Source organism: Papio anubis, chromosome 1, assembly GCF_008728515.1.
Source record: "Papio anubis isolate 15944 chromosome 1, Panubis1.0, whole genome shotgun sequence".
Taxonomy (NCBI): Eukaryota; Metazoa; Chordata; class Mammalia; order Primates; family Cercopithecidae; genus Papio; species Papio anubis.
In genome coordinates, this window is record NC_044976.1 from 112,840,408 (window position 1) to 112,860,817 (window position 20,410).

The 20,410-nt window shown below is 41.7% G+C and overlaps 1 protein-coding gene across 6 annotated transcripts in view; it reads right to left on the reverse strand.

Moving 5' to 3' along the window:
- TRIM33 (tripartite motif containing 33) overlaps positions 1-19,647 on the reverse strand; it is a 121,864-nt gene extending 102,217 nt beyond the window's left edge. For 4 of the 6 annotated variants that reach the window (XM_021922389.2, XM_021922406.2, XM_009215920.4 and 1 more), the window contains exon 1: positions 19,003-19,647. In XM_021922389.2, coding sequence (XP_021778081.1) covers positions 19,003-19,528 — 526 coding nt within the window. In that variant the 5' untranslated portion in view covers positions 19,529-19,647. The remainder of the gene's footprint in view (positions 1-19,002) is intronic. The other 2 variants (XM_003892430.5, XM_003892429.5) reach the window with 1 other exon arrangement.
- Between the last annotated feature and the right edge of the window lie 763 nt (positions 19,648-20,410).

Genomic DNA, 20,410 nt, shown 5'->3' on the forward strand with positions numbered 1-20,410 from the left:
TTTTATTTGCATTGACATAGGGTCGATTCTCATCATTTAGAGTAGTTATATTCTATACAGTTGCTGTAAACAATAAATTAACAAATTAACTAAACTATTGCTCCTAGAGGAAATGCAGGATTAGGTTCCTGCAAGCCTCTGGTCACAAAATTTTCATCAGTCAATACATAACATTTTTATATGCATTTATGTTTAAAGTCACTTTAAAACATGTTGCTGAGGGCTGGATGCAGTGGCTCAAGCCTGTAATTCCAGCACTTTGGGAGGCTAAAGTGGATAGACAGCTTCAGTCCAGGAGTTCGAGACGAACCTGGGCAACATGGTGAAACCCCGTCTTCACAAAAAATATAAAAAATTAGCTGGGTGTGGTGGCATGGGCCTGTAGTCTCAGCTACTTAGGAGGCTGAGGTAAAAGGATCACTTGAGACCAGGAGGCAAAGACTGCAGGAAGCCGTAACTGGGCCATTACATTCCAGTCTGGGTGACAGAGCAAGACCCCGTCTCAAAAAAATAAATAAAATATATTACTGGTTCATTAACACTAAATTCAAAGCCAAAACACTGTAACTCATATATGAATGAAGCTTATCTTACACGTGTTTTTTCCATAAAGCACACACATCCTTCATGCACTTAGGAACTACAGGGCACTTCAGCTTTATTACATTTAGGGCCATTTGAAGCAGTGAAGTCAACAAAACGCCCAACGATGAGAACAACATGGCCACAACAAGGACACATATTTACACTATGAGTGCTGAAAGAAGGCAAAGCATCTCCCAGTTTGACCTCAGCTGGGAAAATGTGAGTTGGGTGAGTCAAATTTTTTGCTGTTCTGCCCATGTCAAGGAATAACTGTGAAAGCACTGCAATTATTAACATTGGGGTTACAAATAAATTTTAGTGTGTAGGTGAATTCTAAAACACAGAATCCATGAATGAGAATCAATTTTTTTAAAAATGCAATAAAATGTACTTTAAAATACATGATTTTAAAATCTCTAGGAGGAAAAACATTTTTAACATATTTTAACATTGTTATTGTGGTATATACATATAACACAAAATCTGCCATTTGAACTATTATGTATGTATATTATGTATACAAGTATACAACTATTAGGTATGTTATATGGCATTAACTACATTCAACACGTCATGCAACCATCCAACCATCACTATGATTTTCAAAACCTTTTATCATCCCAACAGAAACTATATCCATTAAGCAACAACCGCCCATTCCTTCCCCACTCCCATCCTAAACAACTCTCTATTCCCTCCCTGTTCTCCCTGCAAGCCCTTGGTAACCTCTAGTCTGCTTTCTGTCTCTATGACTGTGCCTATTCTGGACATTTCATATAAGTGTAATCACATATTTGCCCTCTTGTGTTTGTCTTATTTCACTTGTGTTTGCAAGGTTTACTCATATTGCAGCATGTATCAGAAATCCATTCCTTTTCAGGACCGAGTAATATCCCATTACATGTATATATATTTTATCAGTTCATCTGTTGAACACTTAACATTATTTCCACCTTTTGGCTACTGCGAATAATGCTGCAATCAATACTGGCAAGTATCTGTTTGAGTCCCAGTGTTCAATTCTTTCGGGTCACAGATATGTAAGAATGGATTTGCTAGGTCACATGCTAATTTTATGTTTAACTGAGGAACCACCAAACTGTTTCCCACAGTGGCAGCACCATTTTACATTCCACCAGCAATACAGAAGGACTCTAATTTCTCCACATCCTTGCTAACACTTGGTTGTTTTTTAACTAGAGCCATCCTAGCAGGTGTGAAGTGGTATTTCTTTGTGGTTTTGTTTACATTTCTCTTAATAACAAATCATCTAGTGTATCTTTTCATTTGCTTATTGGCCATATATACATATCTTCTTTGGGGGAACTGTCTATTCAAATATTTTGCCCATTTTTAATTGAGTTATTTGTCTTTATTATTAGGCTGTAAGAGTTCTTTATATATTCTGGATATGTCACTATTATCCAATATGTGACTTACAAATACTTTCTCCCATTCTGCAGGTTTTCTTTTCACTTTTTGAATAATGGCCATCGATGTACAAAAGTTTTACATTTTGATCAAGTCTGACTTACTATTTTTTCTTTAATTGCTCATGCTTTATTTAGGTTGTTACTTGTCTTTTTGTTTTGTTTTTGTAGAGACAGGATCTCACTATGTTGCCCAAGCTGGTCTCAAACACCTGGCCCCAAGCAATTCTCCCACCTCAGCCCGCCAAAGTGCTATGATTACATGGTAAGCCACCATGCCCAGCCTGTTGATACATTTTGAGTTAACTTTTGCATATGGTGTGAAGTAGGGGTACAACTTTATTCCTCTGCATGTGAAAATTGGTTGTACCAACATCCTTTTTCTGTTTTGAGACACGGTCTTGCTCTGTCAGTGCACTGCAGTGCAGTTACACAATCACGGCTCAATGCAGCCTCAACCTCCCCAGGTTCAAACAATCCTGCCTCAACCTCCCAAATACTTCTTGGGGACCATAGATATGAACCATATCTGGCTTTTTAAATTTATTTATATATTTTGAGATGGAGTCTTGCTCTGTCGCCAGGCTGGAGTACAGTGACACGATCTTGGCTCACTGCAACCTCCACCTTCTGGATTCAAGCGATTCTCCTGCCTCAGCCTCCCACATAGCTGGGATTACAAGCATGCGCCACCACGCCCAGCTCATTTTTGTATTTTTAGCAGAGGCGGGGTTTCACCAGGTTGGCCAGGATGGTCTCGATCACCTGACCTCATGATCCGCCCAGGATGGTCTCAATCTCCTGACCTCGTGATCCGTCCACCTTGGCCTCCCAAAGTGCTGGGATTTTAAGTGTGAGCCACCGCACCTGGCCATTTTATTTTTTTTTAATTTTATTTACAGACAGGGCCTCACTATGTTGCCCAAGCTAGTCTTGAACTTCAGGGCTCAAGTGATCCTCCTGCCTCGGCCTCCCAAAGTGCTGGGATTACAGGTATGAACCAATATGCCTGGCCCAATGTCATTTTTTGAAGATACCCAATCTTTCTGTCACTGAATGGATTTGGCACCATTGTCCAGTATCACTTGGATATACTGGGAGGACAGATAAAGTATTAACACAGGTTATGTCTTGGGGGAGACAGGAACTGGATGAGGATAAGGAGTGCAAGGGAGGCTTCTCATTATCCAGCTTCGTATACTTATTTAACTTTTGAACCAGTGCAAAAGTACTGTGTACTCAAAAGCTAAATTCAACATTTTAAAACACAATTGCTAGGCAAGCCACAAAATCGGATATATATCTGACAAAGCAGTCATGATTGGAATATATAAAGAACCCTACAAAAGCATTTGGAAAAAAGGTAGACACAAACCACAGGGGAAAATGTAAGCACAACCCGAACAGGCAACTACAAAAAATGATATTCAAAGGCCAATAGCCATACAAAAAGATATTGGACTTTACCGGTTCTCACAGATCTGCAAACTATACTATAATGCTAGTTTACTTAAGTACTTAAATAAACTTAACTTTTAAAATTATGAAATCAAACTAATTATAAATTAATTACCTCTACCTTAAAAATGACTAATCAGATTCTACCAAGTCAGGACAAAAACTGGTATTACTTGGCCAAAATACAGTTGTTGTTGTTGTTGCTGTTATTAGGCAGTCTCACTCTCTCGCCCAGGTTGGAGTGCAATGGCACACCATCTCGGCTCACTGCAACCTCCACCTCCCAGGTTCAAGCGATTATCGTGCCTCAGCCTCCCGGGTAACTGAAACTACAGGCACACGCCACCACACCCGGCTAATTTTTGTATGTTTAGTAGAGATGGGGTTTCACCATGTTGGCCAGACTGGTCTTGAACTCCTGACCTCAGGGATCCGCCCACTTCGGCTGCCCAAAGTGCTGGGATTACAGGTGTGAGCCACCATGCCTGCCAAAACAGAATATTTTTTAAGTGCAAAAAGGCTAGGCAAGTTTCACTACTCTCAAGGTCTTACACTAGTTACTTACCTAGTTCCTGAAGGCATCTGAGTCTGTGCTATCAGCTGGACATGGAAAAGCCACATTTAGATACAATTTTACCACACTACCTCGGTGGCCTCATTTGTTTAAAAAAGAAACAAGGATAATATTATCACCCTGAGATAATTCTTTTTAATTGGGCAAAACTTCATTCCGCAAAATAGAATGAGTCTTCCCTCTAAGAGATTTTTATAAGCAAATAAGATAACATGAAAAAGTTTTATCTTGGAAGTTATGTTATTTGACAGACAAGGAACAGAAGCCTACACACATTCAAATAAACTTATCCACAGCTAGTTCTTTCCTGCCATTATTAATTCAGATAATCTACTTTGAAAGTATTCAATATATACTGAGAAAGAAAAACAGAGAAGAGAAAATCGGATGGATGTCCAGAGCAGCCTAGATTATAGCCAAAAGCATAAGGACTAAAATCATATCATACACAAATGAAAAAAAGGGAATCACCTCCAAACCAACATTAAGAGAAGAAATAGTAAATTTCAGCTATGACTAATCTCCTTTTGAACCATATTTCAATAAACATCTGGTTTACTGAAATCAAATTTATTACCAATTTATAATAAAATGTATTATACTGTTCTTTAATATAATGTCTTACCTCTCCAGCGAGATTCAATGGGTCTAAGGTTCATTACATATATCCCTTTTATATGTCTCACAACATATGAAGGTAATGTTCAACACAAAGCAGAAAATTTAATATATGAAGGACAGCCGAAATGCAGTGCTCTAACTTACTACTTTCAATACTTCAGATTCATAAGCACAGTAATACAGTGAAATGATTCTCAATACCTTACCTTCATATCCACCCTATTGCAGACAAAAAAACTGATGGGGATCTTTTGACTGACATTAGCTTTTTGCGTAAGTATTTACTTTGTGAGGGTTAGTATTTAAGCCAACCCTCAGTGATGGGAAAAGAAATGAGTTGTGTAATTTGAATTTTAGCATTCTATTAATAAACCACAAATGGATGACAGGTCAGACTGGTACAAAATTCATTTGTGGAATTCATTCTGGCAGTCATTTGTGATGTTACAAGTAGAATCCTGTAAATTCTGATTCTTCCAAATCTATTGCGGACAACAGGTCAGGCTGTATACACCACACTGCTTGAAATCTGATTCATAACCAATGCCTAACATGTCCCATCAAACGAAAATGTGGGATGTGGTATCACAAGGCACAGTAAATATCTTAGGTTGTTTAGGAAAAAAGACAGTATCAAAAAAGAAATTCTGGGCCGGGCGCGGTGGCTCAAGCCTGTAATCCCAGCACTTTGGGAGGCTGAGACGGGCGGATCACAAGGTCGGGAGATCGAGACCATCCTAACATGGGCTAACATGGTGAAACCCCGTCTCCACTAAAAAATACAAAAAACTAGCTGGGCAAGGTGGCGGGCGCCTGTAGTCCCAGCTACTCAGGAGGCTGAGGCAGGAGAATGGCATAAACCCGGGAGGCGGAGCTTGCAGTGAGCTGAGATCCGGCCACTGTACTCCAGCCTGGGCAACAAAGCGAGACTCCGTCTCAAAAAAAAAAAAAAAAGAAATTCTGCTGTGATCAGATATTCCATTTTGAACTTTCTTATTTCTGATTTTTGCTTTCCTGTGAGTTGGGAATAATGTAATCAGTGCTTAGTCTGGGGTTGTCAACATAACATTGTACTCTTTCAGCACAGCTACAGTATAAGTACATAATAAACACCATGCTTTGCCATCTAACTCAAAACAAAATGTACTCTGCTGTAAAAGCGTGACATTTAAAATCCGTTCACTCTTCTCTGAAATGATAGGTATGCAATCTTTTGGAAAATATTTTTAAATTTTAAATGTTGTGCTACAGCCATACACATCCCTATCAAGTTATAGCTGCATCACTGCAATCTGTAATGCACCAAAAAGCAGTACACATCTTTGTCACAACTACTCAGTTTTCCCATTACAGCACGAAAGTAGTCACGGACAATACATAAATGAATGTACATGGCTGTGTTCAAATAAAAATTTCTAAACACAAATTGACACTTAAAATAACTTTTTTTTCTTTTTCTTTGAGATAGAGTTTTCGCTCTTATTCCCCAGGCTGGAGTGCAACAGCGCAATCTTGACTCACTGCAACCTCTGCCTCTCAGGTTCAAGAGATTTTCCTGCCTCAGTCTCCCAAGCAGCTGAGATTACAGGCAACTGCCACCATATCCAGCTAATTGTTTTTGTATTTTTAGTAGAGATGAGGTTTCACCACGTTGGTCAGGTTGGTCTCCAACTCCCGACCTCAGGTGACCTGCCCACCTTGGCCTTCCAAAGTGCTGGGATTACAGGCGTGAGCCACCACACCCGGCCTCTAATAATTTTCATATGTCACAAAATATTCTTTTTTCCCAACTATTTAAAATATAAAAATCATTCTTGGCTCACGGGTCACACAAAACCATGCAGTTGGTTGTATTTAGTTCATGGGCCAGTTTGCCAATCCCTGATCTAAAGCAATGCCCAATAATTAACAAGCCCCACACACAAGCACAGAATCTTCAATCAGAACTGTATTGCCTCATTCAAGTGGCGAGACAACCAAGGATCATCTATTGCTTGGGGAAACCTATGAAACACAAAGATCAAAAGAAAAAAAAACCAGAAAGTAAAACAGATAATAAAGGGAACAGAAGATAAACAAGAGTAGGCAGAAGCAAGCAGTAAAATAAGATGTCAAAAACGTTATATAATGATAGCTGGGCATAGTGGTGCATGTCTATAATTCCAGCTACTACAGAGGCTGAGGCAGAAGAATCACTTGAATCCAGGAGACGGAGGTTGCAGTGAGCCAAGATCGCACCACTGCACTCCAGTCTGGGCGATGGACTGAGATTCTGTCTCACACACACAAAAAAGTTACATAATGCAATTATCAAATATAAATATGGAATCAGTATACCTGAAATGTTTCAAAAGTTAAAAGTCAAATGAAAAATAACGTAAAATAGGTATTTTGCCTAGGGAAGAAAAACATTTGTATCCTCAGAGAAAGAAGATACTAAGTCCACAGAAAAAGAATAGAATCTTATAAAAATACAACCTAAGCAAGGAAGCTCTTAGAAATGTACCATGTAGGCCAGGTGCAGTGGCTCACGCCTGTAATCCCAGCACTCTGGGAGGCCAAGGCAGGTGGATCACCTGAGGTCAGGAGTTCGAGAGTGGGCTGGCCAACATGGTGAAACCTCGTCTCTACTAAAAATGCAAAAAAATTAGCCAGGCGCGGTGGCACGAGCCTGTAGTTCCAGCTACTCAGGAGGCTGAGGCACGAGAATCACTTGACCCAGGGAGGCAGAGGGTGCAGTGAGCCGTCCAGTCTGGGTGACAGAATGAGAGTCCATCTCAAAAAAAAAGAAAAGAAAGAAATGTACAATGTAATTAATAAATTGGATAAAAGGGTTAGAGATAAGGACAAGGAGATCTTTCAGAATGTCAGCTGAGCAAGAAAACAAAGGGAAGGAAACTATAAAAGATTGGGAGAATATGAACCTAGGAGAGCCAACATCAAACAGTAATAGTTCAAAAAGAGCGGGAGGTGGGGAAGGACCTTTTGAAAAAAATGTAAAGTTATCTTACTATAAATGAAGATTACAAGACTAAATGAAAAAGCACAATGAATTTTTAGAAACTTTTAGGAAAAAAAAATCAATAGAAGCACATCACTGTATTTCAAAACAATGATAAATAGATGAAGAGATCCAAGACATAAAAAGATCTCAAGAAGAGGTAAATAAACAAACAAAACCCAACCAGGGTTGTACAAACGAGCAAAATTAGAGTAGCATCAGCAACACTGATTTAAGACACTGAAAGATATGCCTTAAAAGTTCTGAGGAAAAAAGTTTTAACCCAGAATTTCATATCCAGCCAAGCGATCATTTAAGAAGAGAGCAGAATAAAGAAAACTTCAAAAATGCAAAGGCTCAGAAACTATACTCTTAGTGACTCTTCTTTAGAATGTACAAACAAGGGAGTAAACAAAGAATGGGGAAGACATGGGAGCCCAGGGCCTGTGTAATGTATTAATTAGATCAAGACTCATCTTCATAAAACTGACTTGAACGACTACAACCTCAGTTATTAGGGTGCATAAGCAAAGAATAGTGAAATTTAAAAAAAAAAAAATCTGACCAACAGCATGGAAATGAAGAAATCTGTCACTGCCTGGGTTCGGGGTAAGGAAAAAAATTTTCTCCTGAGAATTTCCCCTTTTTTTCCCCCCACACCCACACTGTGTGTAATTCTAAGAATTTCTAAATACAGTCAGCCTATAAGGTAAACACTAAATCAACATCTGACAATACTAAGATACGGTAAACTAAAAGTCTGCTTCAGTAATTTCTGTGTTGATGGCACCTGACAGAAGCAAATGCAAAACACCCTTTGGAGGCTTGTTCCCTAAAACCAGTCTGGCAGATTTCATAAGGCCCTGGTGAACAGGCTCACTGCCTAAAACTATAAAATACAGGAGGACACCACCCACAACAAACAAGAGCAGGCAGAAGAAAGTAGTAAAATAAGACATCAAGAACATCAGATGATGGAATTATCAAATGTAAATATGAAATCAGTATACTTGAGACATTTAAAAAATAGGTCGGGCACAGTGGCTCACACCTGTAATCCCAGCACTTTGGGAGGCCCAGGCAGGCAGGTCACTTGAGCTCAGAAGTTCAAGACCAGCCTGGCTAACATGGTGAAACCCTGTCTCTACTAAAAATACAAAAATGAGCCAGGCGTGGTGGCGTGCACCTGTAATCCCAGCTACTTGGGAGGCTGAAGCAGGAGAACTGCTTGAACCTGGGAGTCAGAGATTACAGTAAGCCAAGATCACACCATTGCACTACAGCCTGGGCAACAAAGTGAGACTCCGTCTCAAAATATACACTCGAAAACATTCATGGAAGACTTAAGCAAATGCAGAGGCATACCATGTTTATAAATAGGCAGACACCATAAAGACATTTTCTCCCAAATTGATTTACATATTCAAAGCAATTCCAACAAAAACACTGACAGGTTTTTTTGGTTTGTGTTTCTGTTCTTTTTTAAAGAGATGGTGGCATCTCTCTGTGTTGCCCAGGCTGGAGTACAGGTGCTATTCCCAAGTGCAATCATAGCACATTACAGCTTCAAACTCTAGGCTCAAGTCAGCCTCCTGAGTAGTTGGCACTATAGGCAGGTACCACCACACACTGCTTAAGAGGTTTTTAAAATGAACTTTCACAAGATAATACATTTTAGTATAAGAGTGAGCAAAAGGTGAATGGCCAAGGTTTGTCTTGGAAAAAGAAATTTTTAAATAAAAAAAAAAAAAAAAGGAGCTAAGGGTCAAGACCAGTTGAGATAATCTTGAAGATGACCAAGGTATATGTAGAGAGGGCAGTGAAATTACCTTAATGAACAAAACTTACTGCTTATTATAAAGCTACTAAGAACAGCAAAAAAAAAAAAAAAAGGAGAAAAAACTACATTCATATAAAAACATGAAAAAACAGCTCTCTAAAAAGTAAAAGTGTATCCGTTATCTATTGCTATGTAACAAATTACCTCAAAAACTAATAACTTAAAACAACAATAATTCTCACAGCTTTATTGAAACAAGAATTTGGGAGGGACTTGGCAGGCAGTTCTGGCTTAGTGCCTCTAAGAAGGTTGCAGTCAAGATGTCAGCCAGGACTGCAGTCATCTGAAAGCTTGATTACGATAGAGAATCTACCTCAAAAGTGGCTTTCACATGGCTGGCAAGTTGGTGCCGGGTTTTTGCAGAAGACCTCGATTTTTCTCCATATGGCCTCTTTAAAGGACTACTAGAGTATCTTTCACAGAATGGCAGCTGTTTTTCACCCAGAATGAGGGATCCAAAGAGCAAGGAAAAAGTTGTATATATGCCTTTAATGGCCTGGCCTCAGAAGTCACTATTAATTCTAATATATTCTCTTGGTCACGGAGACCAGCCTTGAGCAACTGGACAGCAACCATAGAATGATGTGAGTAATAGGAGAAAAGGAACAAGGGGCCATCTTAGAGGTTGGCTACCACACCAAGCCATAGGCTCAGAATACATCTTCAACCTAAATCATCAACAAAGGATCAGTATACAGAATTTGTCAAGAATTCTTGTAAATCAAAACAGAAAATGTAAGCAATCTAAAGAAAAACATAAAACACATGGACAAATAATTCACAAAAGGAACATAAATAGCAAATAATAAGCATTCAAATGTCCTCGTTAGTACCATACGGTGCATGCCATTTACTCATCACTGGGGAATAGGCTTTAAATATTTTTCTAAAAATGGTATATTTATGTTCATCCATCCTTGTTCTTTTTCCCACTTCCCCTTGAGTCCAATGGCAAGGGATAGAGGTGCAATTTGTGGCCAGAGACAAGAGGTTAATTTAACTATCATCCTGAGCGCAATCTCTGAAGTTGGCTTAGACAGCCATAAACATGAAAAAAAAATCAGTAATCTATAGTGAGCTATTTTTAAAAGTTTACCTTCGGTTAATAAGTACTTTCTTCATTTTTACATTTTATTGACGGGAAGCTTTTTCTGAACTGTTACGGGTACTCCAAAATGCAAAACTACAAATGTATAAATCTGCCACCTATTATTTTATGATCTGACATTCTTCCCACTAGCCCAAAGACTCTGAGACATTATCATGTTCTTAATGTCCGTTAACAGAGCAGGGCTTAAACTTTCTGGTCTCAGGACCTCTTTTACAGTCTTAGTTATTGAGGAACACAAAGAGCTTTTGTTTAGATGGGGTATGACCATCAAATATGTTTTAAATGTATTTTAATTCATTACAAAATGAATTAAAAATGAATCTTAAATGTTAAAATGTTAAAATGATGTTTATTTTATTACTAGTTTTGTTTGTTTTCTGAGACAGTCTCACTCTGTCACCCAGACTGGAGTGCAATGGCATGATCACAGCTCACTGTAGCCCCAACCTCCTGGACTCAAGCGATCCTCCCACCTCATCGTCCTGAGTAGCTGGAACCACAGGCGCACACCACCACACTCGGATAAATTTTTTATTTTTTGTGGAGTCAGTGTCTCACTATATTGCCCAAGCTGGTCTTGAACTCCTGGGCTCAAGTGATCCTCCCACCTCAGCCTTCAAAAGTGCTGGGATTATAGGCATGAGCCACCATGTCCAGCACAACAGGTTTAAACAACATTTTTAAAAATCAGAAATAACTGTATTTCCTAAAACAAAAAAATTAATAAAGAGTGTCATTGTGCTAAATTTTAAAGATCTCTTTAACATGTGGTTTAATAGAATATGGCTGGATATATGCTTCTGCATTTAATGTTTTGATACGTTGTTTCTTTGAAGAATATAAAGAAAATCTGGCCTCAGACAGCTAAGTATCTAAGAAACGGGAAAAGCAGATTTTAATAGCCTTTTCAGATCACTCTGTGGATATTTTTATTTGATACAACACAAAAACTTAAGAAGTATATTTATTTTTTAAACATCAGTTGCAATGTGGCATCTCAAACCTTAACAATAAACTTTACTACTCTCTTGCATTAAAATCTATTTACTGGCCAGGCACGGTGGCTCATGCCTGTAATACCAACACTTTGGGAGGCTGAGGTAGGCAGATCAACTGAGGTCAGGAGTTCAAGAACAGCCTGGTCAACATGGCGAAACCCCATCTCTACTAAAAATACAAAAATTAGCTGGGCGTGGTGGCGTGTGCCTGTAATCCCAGCTACTTGGGAGGCTGAGGTAGGAGAACTGCTTGAACCCAGGAGCCCAGGAGGTAGAGGTCGCAGGGAGCCAAGATTGTACCACTGCATTCCAGCTTGGGCAACAAAGCAAGACTCCATTTCAAATAATAAAATAAAATACAATCTATTTATTATTGCTCTGTTTTGCACTTAACATCATGCATTGGTCATTTAGAATATATTGCAATAAGCTACGCAAATCTTTGAAATGTTGACATTACACAGTATCAAAAAAATTCACGTTTATTAATATCACCACCAATCTCTTCAGGAAAAGTCTTTAAATACTGAGAAACTGACCAGCTCATGGCAGCAAACACCAATTTTCCAAAACTTCTAATTTTAATTTAAAATCTCGATTTTTATCACTGGCAACATATGTCAGCTCTTTTCCTGGAAATGACAGGCTCAATTCATTCACTTTTGAGAAAATGGCTGCCAAATACCCATGCCTAAAAACCATAGTTTGTCAATCATTATTTCAAGCAAAAATAGTTTTCTATGAAAAAAAAGCAAATTCAGCTTGGAACTCAAAAAACTACACAAGTACTTTTCTTGCACTTTCGTAAGCAGCAGAAGCATTTTAGGCACATTTCCCATTTCATCACACAGAGTTTTAAAGACCAAAATTTAATATAGTAATTGTTACTGTTTCATAAAGGATATTAAGTGACAATGAATAGGTTTATTTTTGTTTTTTCTCTAAGTGTGTGAAAGTAAATATGCAATGACTTTTAGTATGGCTTGGAGCCACTTTCCTTTTTTTTTTTTTTTTTTTTTTTTTTTAAAGACAGGGTCTCATGCCATTGCCCAGGCTGGAGTACAATGGCACAATTATGGCTCGCTGCAGCCTCGACACTCCCTGACTCAGGCGATTCTCCCACTTCAGCCTCCTGAGTAGCTGCGACTACAGGCATGCACTACCACGCCTGTTTAATTTTCTTTGTATTTTTTGTAGAGACAGGGTTTCCTCATGTTGCCCAGACTAGTCTCCTACTCCTGGACTCAATCAATGCACCCACCTTGGCCTCCCAAATGGAGTCACTCACCATCTTAATTCATGCAGAGGTGACGGCAGTTTTATCCATCATTGCTTTTGCACCGTTAATATAAATATCAGCAGAGTGAATAAGGTAAATATTAAATTAGTGTAATTATGAAAATAGTTTTAAACCTGTGCACCTCTAAAAGGGTCTCAGTGACATGGTCACTACCTTAACCCCCACCCTAGCATTCTGTGGACCACATTTTGAGAATCACTGCTTTAAGGTATTCTCATTTAGGACCCACTGAGAGCAGTATCTATGAGAAAAGTAAAAGTAATTAAAGTCCCCTAACTAGGGCTATTGATGTACAAATACCAGACATTATAAAGACTTAGGATTTAGGACATTAGTTTATAAGTTTTTACAAGTTCTAGGTAACTAGAAAGATTCGGAACTCAAATGATTTATCATGCATGCCGTATACATCAGTAGACGTCAGAAAAGCCTTTAAAACCACAATTTACCCCCCTGCCTCTTCTTTCTGTTTACTGTGAGATACAGTCACAAAGGCAATGGGGGGACAAATGAAAAATTACCGAAATCACACTACTGCAATTTATTGGGGGCTTCCCATGTAAGCTCCCAATAAATGCACCTTGCAACACATTAACTCTCTTAATTCTCACAAAAACTCTATGACATAGATATAATTATTACTCCCGGTTTACAGATGTTAAGTGACTTATCCATGGTCATTCCAGTACTAAATGGCACAGCTCAAAAATGAATTCAGGTAGTTTGACCACAATGCTAGACAGAAGTTGTTAGGAAGTATTTCAGCAATCTCGGACACATCTTTAATGACTAGTTGTTGGTGTAATACCACATGATCATTCAAACACTCAAGCTTGTTTCTGTTGAAGAGGACAGTCAGAAAAAGTAGAGCCTAAAAAGTCCCCAAACCAGTTAAGTCACACTGAGGCTAGAACTGTCATATAGTATACACACTCCAGGGACAACAAATTCCAAGGGCTCAAACAGAAGACTCCTCAGAGTGGCTCAGCATGGTCTGTGATAAACAGAAACACTATGAGGAAGTGCTTTTCACACTACACTCAAGAGGTTTTCCCTCCCACTTACAAGACTGTTGCCATCTCGGACTTTTCATAGTAAGTTTTTTTGTTTTGTTTTGTTTTGTTTTTGAGATGGAGTCTCACTCTGTCACCCAGGCTGGAGTGCAGTGGCATGATCTCAGCTCACTGCAACCTATGCCTCCCAGATTCAAGGGATTCTCCTGCCTCAGCCTCCCAAGTAGCTGGGATTACAGGCGCCCGCCACCATGCATGGCTAATTTTTGTACTTTCTGTAGAGACAAGGTTTCGCCATATTGGTCAGGCTGGTCTCGAACTCATAACCTCAAGCGATCTGCCCGCTTCGGCTTCCCAAAGTGCTGGGATCACAGGCATGAGCCACTGTGCCCAGCCCATAGTAAGTTGAAGAATTCAGTAACAGAATGATTTTTCCATGGTGATTCCTCTATTAGTCCCCACAAACTATAAGGACATTAAACGTACATACATACAGAATGTTAGCATAAAAGACAATAGAATCATAGAACCTAACATGATAGGAACTCAGCCTCTTCACAGTGCAAAAGACCTGGAGAGACTTCCTAGGTTCCTTGTCCAAGGGTTATATAGCTAATTAATAGCAGAACCCAGGCCAGGCGGTGCCCTCACGCCTACAATCCCAGCACTTTGGGAGGCCAAGACGGGCGGATCACTTGAGGTCAGGAGTTTGAGGCCAGCCTGGCCTACATGGCAAGATCCTGTCTCTACTAAAAATACAAAAGAATAGGTGGGCATGGTGGCAGGCACCTATAATGTCAGCTACTGGGGAGGCTGAGGCAGGAGAATCACTTGAACCCAGGAGGCGGAGGTTGCAGTGAGCCAAAATCGTGCCACTGCACTCCAGCCTGGGCGACTAGAGCAAAACTCTGTCTCGAAAAAAAAAAAAAAAATAGCAGAACCCAATGCAACTTAATACCAATTCATTTCTTCAGCTGTATCATTGTGCCATCTCACAGGTAGCCTCATCTCCTTCAAGAGTTCATCTGAGAGTTTGTTCAGATGCATCAATATGATTCCTATTTTAAAAAAATTTTTTTAGAGACAGGGTCTTGCTATGTTACACAGGCTGATCTTGAACTCTTGGCCTCAAGTGATCCTCCTGCCTCAGCCTCCTGAGTAGCAAATCTGTATTTTTATTGATAAAGTATAAAATTATATATATCCACTACTGATCGCTATTCTGCCTCAACCTGAAAAAGCACCCCCAAAACAATCACAAAAGTACTCTAAAAAGCTCACTATTGAGATTCAATATTAACTAATTTATCTACTTTGATTATGCAAATACTCCAACGGTAAACAGATCATACTTTCTCCTCAAAATATTTAAATCCATCTTCCTCAAAGTGTGGTGGTACCAAAAGCATCAAAATCACAGGGCACCTGTTAAAAATGCACGCACATGGAGTCATCACCAAATCAACTAAACCAGTCTCTGAAGAAACTCCCAAGTTAGCATTTTAATAAGCTCTCGTGATTCTTATTTACTCAAAACTTATTGAACAGTCTACAATATCCTAGTGCAAAATGAGATGGGTAAGTAAACAAAAATAAATATTTTGGATTTTAGCTGTGCTACAAAGAAAAAAAGATGATGTATGAGAAAGCGACCTGGAGGACTACTTAATATGAGAAGTCAAACTCTGAGGAGACATTTGAAGTGAGGAGCCCTTCACTCAAGACAGTGGTTCTCAAACTTAAGCGTGAATCAGAATCACCTGCAGAGCTTGTTAAACGAGACTACTGGTCAGGAGGTCTGGAATGGGGCCCAAGAATCTGTATTCCTAACAAGGTCACAGATGATGCTGATGCTGCTGGTCCAGGAACCACACTCTGAGAACTGTTGATCTAGAGAGAGCAGCCAGACAGTGTGAATAAATGTATTAAGAGAAACAGGAAAAACACCAGTTAGGAAGGAGGGCATTATACTCATCTTTGTTTCAAAATCACTGGAAAAGACGGTGAATTAAAACCACTAGCTATGATCTCCAGACCAGAGAAGATGATATCTGAGGTTGATCAGTAATACCCTATATTGTTGAATCATTTCTCAGTTACAAAGCGTTTTCGCATTTATTATTTGCCTTAGTGAGATATAAGTAAACGACTATTAGCTACATTTTAGAAGTAAACTGAAGGACAAAAACAGTATGAATTTCCTTTAGCGTAAAACAGTTAAGGAGCTGAACTATGTCCCCAACAGCCAATCTAGTGTTCTTTCCAGCACAGCTTGATCTTTTTAAAGAGCAAAGCAGAATGGTATATAGGAGGTTAATACTGACAAATTACTTTCCAGACTATCTAAAAACACAGTGGATGGCTGGGCACGGTGGCTCATGCCTATAATCCCAGGACTTTGGGAGGCTGAGACAGGCAGATCATTTGAAGCCAGGAGTTCAAGACCAGTCTGGCCAATATGGCAAAACCCCGTCTCTACTAAAAACACAAAAATTAGCCAGGCATGGTGGTGTGCGCCTGTAATCTCAGCTACTAGGGTGGCTGAGGCACAAGAATCGCTTGAATCTGGGAGGCAGAGGCTGCAGTGAGCCGAGATCGAGCCACTGCACTGCAGTCTGAGCAACCGAGCGAGACTGTCTCAAAAAAAAATTTTTTTAAATAAAAAACATGGTGGATTCCAGACTCAATTTGTTTTAGATATTCGTTGACAGCAATATCACTTAAGATTGACAGTATTTGGTTAGTCCCTTCCACTTACTCCTCCTTCTTCAAAAAGAAAGGATAAAGAAATGAAGAGGGGATTTACATATTATTCTCTCTCCTTCATAAATTTCAGATAGCCAATTTCATAACCTCAGTCCCTCAGCCACATCAGTCAAACATAATCTGCATCTCTGGTTTCCCTCTAAATCTCTTACCTAACCCAGGTTCCCACAGGAACACTGAATCCTATGGGTCTTACTATGCTCATGGGTGCACAGACCATGAGCGGTTATTCTCTAAACACCCATAAACAATTAGTAGTTTCTCCAACAACCAAAGCCTTATTCTTAACATTCTTACCTACATGTCCCAATAATGCTAGAAACCCAAAACAACCCAAACTGAAAACATTTTATCCTCCCTCCACCCCAGGCCTCACCCTCATCCCAGCCTGCTTCAGCGTCTGAATACGTATTAATAGCATTGCCATTCACCAAACAAAAAATGTGGAATTCTACATGTTTGTCTCCCTCACACTAATTTCAATACAATCCCCCCGTCCCTCCATTCCCATAGCCACTTACTAATAGTTACTACTATTAATACACTAGCTACCATTTCATTAGTAACTACCACGTATATATAATTACACATTATATCTTACTTCATTCTCTCAATAACCCTATGAGGTTATGTATTTTTTTCCCCTGTTTCACAAATGAGAAAACTGAAGCTAAGAAAAGGTCATCTGCCCAAGTGTAGGAGATGGCAAAGGAAATTTCCAAACCCTACCGTTCCCCCAAACCAAAATGCTTCATTCTGTAATACCTGATGTCATTTCTTTACTACCCATTCCAAATGTTAATTTCTTACCTAGATTACTGCCAGGATTCTCCTAACTGGTCTCCCTGTCTCCAACCTTGCCTTCCCTCATCCCTCAAGTGCCCTAAGTGATCCTTTTGGATCAGAAATCTGATCCATTTATCCTCTTGATATAAAAACCCTCCAAGAACATCCTTTAGTCCACAATGTCCAGGATACACTCTACAGGATGAATTCCAAGCCCTTTAGTACAGCTCCACAATTCCTTACCTACAGTTCCGAAATTCAAAACCTTTGAAATTTTATTTTTTTTTCCTTAGTTTGCAACAGAACCCACTGTGAGTGCTGGGAGGTTATTTATTGTCTATCCCATTAGTGTGACATTCATGTGTTTCAATGCAGAAACATTAACGTGTTTGATACAGAGTTAATTCAGACCCTGATAAAAGTCTCACATAAGAGACCTTGCCAGAAAAAAGAAAAATCCCAAAATATTCTAAAGTTCAAAACACACCTGGATTCCAAGAGTTTAAGAGACTTTGAAACCTTTATCTATTCAGCCCATCAATCCAATCTAATTTCCACCAATCACCTTACACATTCTTTAGTTCCAGGGATGTAGAACGGTGCCCTGTGCCCTGAATACCCTCCAACACAGTGAGGTACTCATTCAAGAAACCTGTTCATGGATTTCCTTTCCTGTGAAGTTTCCCTGACCTTTCCTTTATTGTGCCACAACCATTGTACTGAATACCCTCCTCCACTGCTGCAAGTTATATAGGTTTCCCCTGTTAGACTGTGAATGAAGTCTTCATTGAGTACTTTATTCAATCCTAGCACAGTGCCCCAACACTAGGGGCTCATTAACGTCCAATGAGCTAAAACAAATTCATGCCCAGCTTTCCCTAACTCTCAATTTCCTTCAAAGTTCATTTCTCCTTCATCCCCAAACCTTAGGATTTTCCCTAACTATGCAGTCCACTTTCCGAGTTTCTCCTTCCCAATGTCATCTTACAATTTTCTGTCAGGCGCCTTCTCTGTACCCCAAGCCCTCCAACATATTTTATCCACCTCCATTTAACTACAGTACTCCTCTCTCCTATCTGCGAACAGGCCAAGTCCCCTCCCTCCAAAGCAATCCATCTTCACTGCCCTTACCTTTTACCTACTCCCTCAACATCTCGCTGGCCCAGGCCCTTCCAGCCAAAACGCTTCTCACAACGTGTTTCCCAAATTCCCCTTCTCTCACTGTACAGGTCTGCCAGCTCCAGAACCAGCGCTCGGCCGGGTTCCGCACATCACAAACCTCGCAGCCAGCGTCCCCTCCCCCAGCCTCTCGCAGCCGACACCCCTCCCTTCATGCTCCCCTTATCTCTTGCGGTCCAGCTTCTCTGGAAAGTGTCCGAGGGACGAGTCTTTCACCTTAGAGACCCCTCGGGATCGCGCCTGTCCGAGCAACCCCAGGCCCCAGCACCTCCGTCCCCAGCTCCTCTAGGGTTGCGCAAATCCTGTGCGGCCCAGATGCCAGACAGGGCCTCCGGCTCACCTTGCTGGATGTCGCCGTTGCTGCCCCCCGGGATGGGCACGCTGAGCTGGCGCTCCGGCTCCGGCAGGCAGCGCAGGCAGAAGGAGTGAAGACAGGGCAGCAGCTTGGGCTCCGCCTCACGCCGGCTCTGCAAGCTCTGCTGACACACGGCGCAGGTGTCCAGGAGCGAGGCTGGCGGTCCAGGAGGCGGCCCCGCCGAGGGACCCGGAGCGGGAGCCGAGGCTGGAGCTGGAGCCGGTGTCGATACCGCGCCCCCGGGAACTGCAGGGCCCACTGAGGCCGCAGGGGATGAAGCAGCCTGGGCAGAGCCCGAGGAGGCCGCGGCCACCCCCCCGTCGTCGGGCCCGGCCGCGCCGCCCTCAGCGCCGGCCCTGCCGCCTTCCTCCTCCTCCTCCTCCACCAGCACCGCGGTGAGAGGCGGCTCCGCCTCCTGCGCCGCGGGCCCGGCGGCCCCAGCAGTTACCGGCGCGCTGCCGCTGCCCCCGCCGCCGCTCTCAGCCTCGCCACCGCCTTTGTTTTCCGCCATGTTTTCCTCTTTGAACCCGCCGGACCGCCCCGCGCCGCCCGCCGCCCGCGTCGCCGCCGCCGCCCCCAGCCCCTGCCGCAGCCGCAGCAAGAGCGGCAGCCGAGAGCGAGCGAGAGAGCGAACCAACGAGAGCGCGCGCGCACGCGGCGCCCCCGCCCTCGCGTCGCGCGTTTGAAGGAGGGCGGTTGCGGCACGCGCACGTACGCACGGACGTCCTCCCGAGGGAGGCGGGAACTGGGTGCGCGGGCGCGGAGCGGTCCGGTACTCTCGAAGCCAGTTCCTTGCGTCAGTGCCGCGGCTCTTTAACTCGAAAGGAGCTTTTAAAGCCAGAGGCGGTTGACGCTGGGTTGCCTGTGGCTGGGGTTGGTTATGAATTCCGACACAGCTGTGGTGCGTACGGAAGGGTGGAAGCCGGACCGGTTCCGGTCCTTGCAAGCGTGTCCCGGGCGTCTTCGCGGAAGCTTCACCTGCCGCGCCACTCGATCGCCGGGGCCTCCTGGGTGTCTGCTGTGCGTAGACCAGCCGCGTTCCTTTGGGTGGCTGTGGAGCACTAAAGCGGGACTTTGTTTTTCTGTTTGTTTTTGGGTTTTTTGTTTGTTTGTGTGTTTGTTTTTTGTTTTTGTACTGAGGATCTACCAGAAATAGGCTGAAAAGACCGAGTGAGGAAGAAACTCTTTAACAGCTATTTTTGGCATCTTGAGGTGATTCTCAGGAGTTGCTACGTATCAGAATCAACGGAGGAGTTTTTCAAAGCAGAGATGCCAGGGCCAGTCCCCAGACCTGAATCAGGAAGTGAGGGAGAGAGCGGACGGAGGGGGAGAAGTCCATTCAGCTGATTCTAATGTATGTCAGTTTGGAGAGCCACGGATTGTAACCAGTACT